Consider the following 9,169-nt stretch of genomic DNA (forward strand, 5'->3'; position numbering starts at 1 on the left):
TTCGTGCCCCGGTCTGGGAAGATCCCACATGCCGCGGAGCGGCTGGGCCCGTGAGCCATGGCCGCTGAGCCTGTGCGTCCGGAGCCTGTGCTCCGCAATGGGAGAGGCCACAACAGTGAGAGGCCCACGTACCACAAAAAAAAAAACCTCCCCTTTATCCTTAAGTGGGCCTGAGTCTGCTTCTATCACTTGGGACCAGAAGAGCTTAACCACCGCGGATGGTCCCACAGGCAGCACAGAGGCCCAAGGTCACGGCATCCCTGCAAGATGGTTCTGAGTCTGGTACCCCAGGATTTAAACAGGGAGGATGACCATAGTGAACCCCCTCAGCCCTTCACAGCAGCCCACTAAATACCTCTTCTTGGGAGCAGAACAGGGGAGGGAAGAGGGAAGAAGGAATATCTGACAAGTCCATGGGAATGATGGGCACAGAGCTTGGGGCCTCTCACTGCACACACAAGTCCTGAGAAGGTCCTAGAATCCCAAATGCTTTCAACACGTATTCACCAAACCCTTACTCAAAGCCAGCTCGTCTAGTTTCTGGGATATGGCATTACGTGAAATGGACCAAGTCCTGCCACCATGGAGCTAGCATCCGTGCAGGGCAGAGACATCATAAAGAAGACAAGTGAAAACCAGAAATAGAGTCACAGATATAGAAAACAAACTTATGGTTACCAAGGGGGAAAGGGGGGCAGGGATAAATTGAGAGATTGGGATTGACATATACACACTACTCTATATAAAATAGATAACTAATAAGGACCTACGGTTTAGCACAGGAACTGTACTCAATACTGTGTAATGACCTATATGGGAAAAGAATCTAAAAAAGAGTGGATATATGTATAACTGATTCACTTTGCTGTAGAGCAGAAACTAGCACAACATTGTAAATCAACTAGACTCCAATAAAAATCTTTTAAATTTTTTTTAATGAAAGGAAGAAGATAAATGAGTGTGATATGTAGTGGGTAAGACGATAATGAGAGTGATGGGGGAATAAGGAAGGAGGGAGAAGTGCTTGGGGGTGGTGAGGTCACTGATATACATCGTGTGGTCTGGGAAGGTCTCACTGAGAAGAGAACCTTTGAGCAGAGACCTGCCTGAGAAGGGAGGGAGCCTGGCAGACAGCTGGGAGAAGAGTTCCCACACAGAAGGAACAGCAAGTGCAAAGGCCCTGAGGCAGGAGGTCTTGGCCTGTTCAAGGACCAGCAAGGAGGCTGGTATGGCTGGAGCAGAGCAGTTGCGGGGAGAGATGGTCAGAGGCAATAGGGGCAGATTTCAAAGGGCCCACAGGCTTTGGAGGATGTTTGGCTGTAACTGAGCGAGATGAGATGCACAGGAGGGCCCTGAGCAGTGGAGGGAAGTGACCTGACGGATTTAACAGGATTCCTCTGGCTGCTGGGTGGAGAGCAGATGGTGGGGGGCCAAGGGCAGGAGCAGGGAGCCCAGGGAGGGGCTACTGCCCTAGTCCAGCGGAGAGGCACCAGGAGCCCGGCCAGGGCAGAGCTGGTGGAACGTGATCAGGCAGGAGCTGGATTCTGACTGAAGAGCTGACAGGATTCACCTATGGCTGAGACGTGGGATGTGAGAGCAAGAGGCACCAAGGAGGACCCCAAGGCTTGGGTCCTGAGCGCCGGGAAGGTGGCAAAGTTACCTCAGTAGTGAGGAGGGGCGGGCGATGGACTCCCAGAAGGGTCAGCTGCCACTCCCACAGGAACCTGGGCCCAGTGCTGATGGATCTGCCAGGTTTTTGAGAAAAGCCATAAATCCAGGTGTTTCTGTGAAGTGTCTCAATTTTCAAATACTGGCAACTTATTCAAAGATGCTGAAGACCCTGCAGGGCCAAACAAACAGATGGACAGTTTGGATCTGACCCGATGGCCATGGGTCTGCAGCCTCTGACACGAGGTCAGGTCACCAAAAGCTCCATTATTGAGTGATTGCTGTGTACCAGCCAAGCATCCACGTTATCTTGCTTTAACTCCAAGGACACTATCATGAGGCAGATATCATCGTCCTCTTGTCCCAGCCAAGGAAACTGAGGCCCAGAGAGGGCAAGCCCCTGCCAGAGGTCACACAGCAGGTGAGTGGTGGCATGGTGGCTGGAGCCTGAACTGTCTGACCACAAGGCCTGTGGTCCTGGGGTGCTCTGCCGCCTCCATCAACCAGACAAAAAACAAAACCAAACCCTCATTTTACACATAAGGAAAGAAAAGGCCACAGAGAGAGGGAGTGTGACTTGTTTAAAGTCACTCAGCAAGTTGGCACTGGAGGCTGGACTTGAACCCAGGGCTCATGACGCCTGGTGCAGCGTCCTTCTCAGTGAGGCCTCTTAGAGGTGCCTGGGGAGGCTGCGTGAACTGGGTTGGGGGGACGGGGTGCAGCACAGCACCGCAGGCAAGAGCCAGGCTCTGGAGCCTTCTGCATATCACAACTCTGCCACTTGGAAGCTGTGTGACCTTGAACAAGTCACTTCACCTCTCTGTGCCTCGGTTTCCTCATCGGGTGTAACCATGGCACCTACCTCATAGGGCTGTTATGGGAACAAAAGGAAGTAACACTTTTGGGGGCTCAAGCCATGCCCTTCAAAGTCCAACTCTTCATGTATCAGCTGCTCCTGGCCTGTCTAATATTACACCAACGTATTCCCAAGCGCCGCAAGTCCCCAGGTTGGGGACATCACATGCGTCCTCATACTTGTCAAAATGTAGCAGCATGATATAAGGGACGGACAGAAGAGCTGGGGTTTTCTGTAGAAATGAAGGGGAAGCAAGAAAGGCAGGGGGGTGGCAGGGGTCTTCTCCTGAGGGCTTATGGGCCCGCCCCACACTCATGCGTGTGTGTGTGTGCGTGTGTGTGTGTGTGTGTGTGTGTGTGTGTGTGTGTGTGTGTAAGGAGGGGTAGATGTAACAGAAGCCTCAGCGGAAGGGGAGGGGTCCCCGGCCGGGCCCCCTGCTTCCCTGCAGCATAAGAAGACACTTAGAGCCTGGCAGAGAACCGGACACAAAGAACAACAGACATAGCAACCAACATCTATCCCACAAATGTTGACTGAACACCTACTGCTGCCAGTGTCCTGAGCACTGGGGAGCCAGCCGTGAAACAACACAAACTCAACCTCCACCTTCACGGAGCTGGTGGACCACACACAAAACAAATGAGGAACACTGAGGAAAAGTCAACGGTGGCAAATGCTAGCAGAAAAATCAAGCAGCAAAAGCGTGGGGAGATAAATACTGAATGGGGTGCTGGGAAAGAGCTGACTTCAAGAAGTTTCCAGAAACCGTCTTGTGGCCAACTGGGGGAAGAGCATTCCAGGCAGAGGGAAAGGCAGTGCAAAGGCACTGAGGTGGAGTGTGCCTGGTGTCAGGAGCCAGTGTGGCAGAAGCCAGTGACCAGGCGGGAGAAGGAGAGGACCCCAGAGAGGCAGAGAGGCCATGTAGCCAGGGAGGGGCTGAGGGCCACCTTCACGCGGGGCCTCAAGCTTTGGGGAGGATGTGGCTTTGACTCTAAGTGGGGGGGGGCAGTTGTCAGAGGGGGGCTGTGCAAAGGAGAGACAGGATCTGATGATCACTCAGATGCAGGGTGGCCAGGGGACTGGCAGGGGTGGGGGCAATGGTGGAAGCGGGGAGGCTGCTGCCCAAGGCCACAGGAGAGACGTGGGCGGCTCGGACAGCTGGCAGCCCAGAGGTGACCAGGGGCACTCACACACCCAACAGGTGCCCGGCACTTCCCTGCACTCTTTCACTGAATCCTTGCACCATGAGCAGCTGCTAGTTGCTCTGATCTCCCTAACCCCATTCCCCAGGGCAGCAAACTGAGGCCCTCACCCAAACCACACTGCTAAAAAGAGGCAGCGCGTGGCATCCATCCTTCACAAGAGAGAGTGGGCACTGTCCCACCCATGACAGGGGAGAGAGTGGGTCTAGAGTCGGGACACCAAACGTCCAGCTCCTCCTCTCCCTTCTCTCTGGCCGCCCCTATCCCACTTCCCTCCAGCCACGCTCACAAGCCCTCCTAGACCCTGCCACCCCATCAGTCCTCCGGAGCCACCCACTTCCTGAGGTTCCAACACACACTCCCTGAGACTGAAGTCCAGCATCACCTGTGCTCCCCGGTCAGCACAGCCACCTGCCCGCCAGCCCCACCTGCCCGCCTCCAGACCTTCACTCGTGACCCCTCCAGGCCTTTCTCTGCTGCCCCTCCAACCCCAGTGCCTGCGTCTGCACCCACCCGAGCCTTCCGACCATCTAATCCAGCAGAGAGATCCAATCTGCGTGAAGGGCTTGGGGTAATTCTGCGTCGAGGCCACACTTCTCTTTCTGTTTGTTGAAGGAGGCTGATGCTCCTTCTTGGAGGAAGGAGAAAAGCTTCCTTTGTGCCGGGTCTGGGGAGATTGTGTCTGTTTAGGACAGGCTGCAGTTTTCTTTGTGAACGCCGTAGATTTTTCGTGTGGGAAAAGGGTTTATTAGACTTCCCCGTGGCTGCGCAGAACGGGGAGAGGTTTTTCTGAGCACAGAAAGAAATTACCAAACAGGCGTTTGAGAGGAAGGAACATTGAGCAGCTGCTTCTCACGGAGAGGTTAGTAGTTCGTGGTTGGTGTTTTCACTGGAGTGAACATAAAATGCAGAGAAAGGGAGAAAGCCTTCCCTGTAGTTTCATGGGCATGAGGGAAGGAAGTTGGTCCTTGATGTTCTGGCGGGGAGGACAGGATTTTGTTTGCGGGGGAGGGCTGTTGGGGTGTTGTTTTTTTTTTCTCTTCAAGTAGAAAATAAATTTTAAAATGGTCGCAGAACCCAGAAGAAAGGTTGTCATAGCAACAAAAGTTTGAGGCCAGGTACCTCCTGACACCCTTTCAGTACCGTGACCGTGGAGGGGCAGGATTTGGGCACTGTAGGATCAGTGGGGGAAACCATCCAAAGCTTGGCTCAGACCTCCCAAATTTCTCACCAGCACTGACAGGCTGATAACTATTTTCCAAGCTCCCAGGGAGGAAAATTGTGATTTTCTGGGAGGGGCGATCTCTAGCCAACAGTGATCAAGAGGAAAGAGAAAACTGTGGGTTTGGTTCATTTACCCAACAAACTAACCATCAATGTTTTTATTAACCAAGGACTGGGGGTGAGGGTCTTATGCTGAGCCCCCCCAGATCACGCCTTTCTCTGACCCCCAACTGTACCGTTCTCTTCCCTGATCACTTCATTTTGATTCCTTTGTGCCCCATGAAGACAATTCAGGCCCCCTCATCAGCTGTGAGGCCAGACGAAAACCTCTCTTAGCTTCGAATTCCTCATCTGAAAAATGGGCACCATAGAAGTGTCTGCCACAAGGGCGTTGGCAAGGATTCAACGAGATCCGGCCGGCGAGACGTTTTAACAATGTCTGGTGCACATGAAGGGCTCAATAAACGTGAGCTAGCATTGTTTTTAATGAACAATTTTTTCAATGCTTAGCTTTAAACATCCTGTATCAAGCCCTGGAGGAGCTACACGGACAAGCTACAGGAAAATAACTGCAAGACTTGGGGGGCGTGACCTCCAGGAAGAAGCTAGGAGAGACCTCAAACAATTGAGAGGCTCAGCTGGCCAGTGAGGGCCCAGGCACTCCATGGGGCAGAGACAGGAGAACTCCGCTGCAGGATACAGCATTGGATTTAAGTGTGTACATAAAGGAAAGGGCAGGGAGTCTGCGTTTTTACACGAAGGAGAAACTTGGTGAGAGGCGGAGGTGAGGTGGGGGGACCCCACCCCAAAAGGTGCAGATATTTCCCAGGACGAGGCATTCCGAGGCCTCCATGGGAGAGGATTGGGCTGAGCGGAAAGCAGGGAATTTTAGCCAAGATGTCCTTTAAGGTTAATTATTATTAAATCATTAAATTATTATTATTATTACATCCCAGAGTAAAAATTCAAGTCCTGAGTGCACACCAGAAGTGAGTCTGATGGGGTGAAACTGGTCAGGGGTGGGACCCTATTCGGAGTGTCTTTGGCAAACAGCTGGCATGAAGCAGGTGGTCTCAGGAAAGTTCAGTGGGGCACCCCTCCAGGCAAGACAGAGCAGGCAGCAACCCGGCAAGCCTCTGGCTCACGGTCCCGAAGCCTCATCCAACATTTATCCTGCAAATAGGTATTGAAGACCTTCTATGCACTAGACGGTACCCAGAAACTGGGCATGGCAATGAACAAGACGGCTGGGGCCCTGCCCTCATGGAGTGACATCCTAATGGGTAAGGGTGCCAAGAAGCTGGTGACCAAAGGCATGCCCCCAGAAAACTTCAGGTGTGCCAAGTGTGATGGGGGAGATAAAAATGGTGATGAGCTACGAAGATGGGGAGACCCTGCCTCCAAAGGGGGATAGGGAGGTCTTCTCTCCAAGGGACCCGGCCTGGGAAGGCGGGTCAGGAAGTCCCATTGGAGCTCAGGAGGAGCCAGCCAAGGAAGATGTGGGGAAGTGCATTCCAGGCAGAGGCAGCAGCCTCCCCGGGTTCATTTCACACCTTCCTCCCTCTGTCCTTTAAACCAGTCAGGCCAACGCCGTATTCAGGACAAACTAGCGGTTGTGGCCCACTCCTGTCTACATGAGACTACACACATAGCCCACACTGACATCGAAGAGCTAGGCAGGCACGGGGAGTTTTAACCTTGGGCAAAGAGGTCAATTCCACTCAAGAGGGTCCCCAGACTTGGCCTCGGAGCAACATCGTCTGGGAGGTACCGGGTGGTGTGGACCAGCGTCCCCAGCATGTGGTACAACCACCGCCAGGCAGCTTTCCCCTGAGCCCTGCCCTAGCCTCAATGCCTGCCTCGGCGACACCTACTCCGGCCCTGGCTGCCTCCGGCGGCAGGTCCAGGAAAGGGTGCGAGGCCGAGGGAACAGTTTGATCTGCCTTCTGAAGAGTCCCCCCCACCCCGCGCCCCAATTCTGATCCGAGCCTCGCCGAGCTGTCCCGCTTTCCCGCCGCATATTCTCCCGGGCAGGGGCCGGGACGCGAAGGGCTCCCTGCCGGGAACCCACCAGACTGCCCCCACTCCTCACTCCCGTGCTGCCCAAACCCGGTCCGGGAGCGGTTTAGTGCGGGCTGGGGATGGGGGTGGAAGAACGAGCCCCTCGGCTTCTGGCTCTGTGGATCTGCGGTGGAAGGGGCGGCTGACAGCAACAGTCCCTGCGCCAACACCACCGCCACCCCAGGCGGGAAGGGATGGATGGGAGTAGCCAGTGCCCCGCGAAAGGAAGAGGGGGAAGGGGCGAGCGTGGAGATGAGTTCTGGCTCGGAAAGGAACGGGGTGGGTGCCGGGAGACGCGCCTCTCCAAGGCGCGGCGACGTCCCCACAGGCGCCTGGTGCTCGTAAGGAGCACAAGCTCTGCCCGAACCTTGAAACGGCGGAGCGTCCCGAACGCCATCATTCGACACCCCCGGACCTGCCCACCGCGCTCCCCGCCCCCGAACGTTCGGCCGAGCCTGCGGAGCGCGGGGCACGGCGTCCTGGCGGTGGCGCGGGCCCCCGTCCCGGGCGCGAGGAGGGAGCGCGGGTTTGGGTCTGGGGCGCCGGGGCCGCGCAGCCCGGGGGAGCCGGGAGCGGAGCCCCGGGGCGCCGCCGCTCACTCACCGAGCCCGCCGAGCTCCTCCTCGCACGAGTACCAGATGCCGGTGTGGAAATTCCTGAAGAGGAATCGGTCGTCGCCTGTCTCCCAGCTGTAGAGCTCGACGCCAGGGGGGCCGTTCCCTGCGGCGGCGGCGGCGGCGGCGGCAGCGGCGGCGGGGGCGGCGGTGCCGTTGGCCGTGGCGTTGGCGCCCGAGTTGGGGCAGTTGGCGCTCCCGCCCTGGCCGCAGACCGGCTTGGGCACCCGCTGCGTGCCCTGGCACCAGTGAGTGGTGAGGAAGGCGGTGGTGGCGAAGAGCAGCGCCAGCAGGTTCAGGGCCACGGCCAGGAGCGCTCGGCCGCGGCGGTTCGTCTTCATGCCGCCCGCGCCGCCGGGACTGCGCCGCCGGGGAGCTCCGCGCGCGAAGTTGGCAGCCGGCGCCCCGCGTCAGCGGCCGCTGCCCGCCGCGCCCCGGGGCTCGGGCGCCTGCGATGGGCGGCGGCGGACGCGGCGCTGGCCCATGCCCCCGCCCCCGGGGTGGGGGCGCGGCGCACGGGGGGCGCGGGGGGCGGGCGGTGGCGGAGCGGCTCCTGCGCGCCCGGAGCCCGGAGCGCGAGTGCACCTCGGCGAGGAGCCGCTGGCGCCTGGCAGCGGCCACGGCGCAGGGACGCGCGCCCCTCCGTGGGGAGACACCTGCAGGCGGCCGGCGACACTGTTCTGGTTCCCGCCCTCACTGGGAGAGGGGGCGCCCCACGCCGGGCGCTGGCGGGGGCCCGGCAGAGAAGGGCGCCCCCTAAAGAGACCCGCACCCGAGTGGAGAGTCTGAGAAGCAAAGAGAGTGCCAGAGAAGGCGCTCTCGGAGAAAGAGGCTTCCCACCGGGGACGTGAGGCAACAAAACCAGCCAGGAGGGGTCATCTCACGCAGGAACCAGAGAAGTCCCGCCCTCTGGAGAGAAGGGCAGAGCCTGCTGGGGCTCCCCACGAGGAACATGGACCCGCAGCACGCTCCCCCGGAGGCCCGGTAGGGAGCCCCAAGAAGGAGCCCCAAAGAGTCTGAGCTGCAGAGTTGAGTTTTTTGGGCTTCCCACACCCAAGAAGCAGCAGGGCCCACTGAAAAGGATGCCTCATTACTGATCCTGGAGTTGCAGGACCTGTCAGGAGGGGTACCTCACCAGAAATGCGGGGTTTTAGAGTCTAAAGGGCTTGTGCTTCCCCTGGGGGTCTCCCAGGGAGATTTGGGCTGTGTGAACCAACAGGACAGGCTCCCCTGGCAGGATGAAGCTGCAGTCACCTGGGGTCCTTATCATGGCATGGTATGGCACGAAGGGTGGCAAAGAAGTGTGCCACACCGGATGCCAAGTGTTGGATATGACGAATGGGACTTCCCCATGCAGGCATCCCCCACCCACCTGAGATCCTTAGCAGTATGACCCAAGGAGGTACCACACCAGACACAAAGTTGTTGCAGTTATCAGGCAGGGGTGCCCTACAGAGGCTGCCAACCCAGAATCTCCAAGGTGGGGGGTGGGAACAGAAAGGTCAAGAATACTGACTTTGGGGTCAGGCGACCCTGGGGCTTGA

At 57.4% G+C, this 9,169-nt stretch overlaps 1 protein-coding gene across 1 annotated transcript in view; it reads right to left on the reverse strand.

Annotated features, from left to right (window-relative positions):
- The window catches only part of GSG1L (GSG1 like), a 216,745-nt gene extending 208,626 nt beyond the window's left edge, over positions 1-8,119 (reverse strand). Inside the window, exon 1 of the mRNA XM_079899133.1 lies at positions 7,615-8,119. Coding sequence (XP_079755259.1) covers positions 7,615-7,966 — 352 coding nt within the window. The 5' untranslated portion in view covers positions 7,967-8,119. The remainder of the gene's footprint in view (positions 1-7,614) is intronic.
- Positions 8,120-9,169: the final 1,050 nt, after the last annotated feature.

Source organism: Stenella coeruleoalba, assembly GCF_951394435.1.
Source record: "Stenella coeruleoalba genome assembly, chromosome: 15".
NCBI classification, from domain to species: Eukaryota; Metazoa; Chordata; class Mammalia; order Artiodactyla; family Delphinidae; genus Stenella; species Stenella coeruleoalba.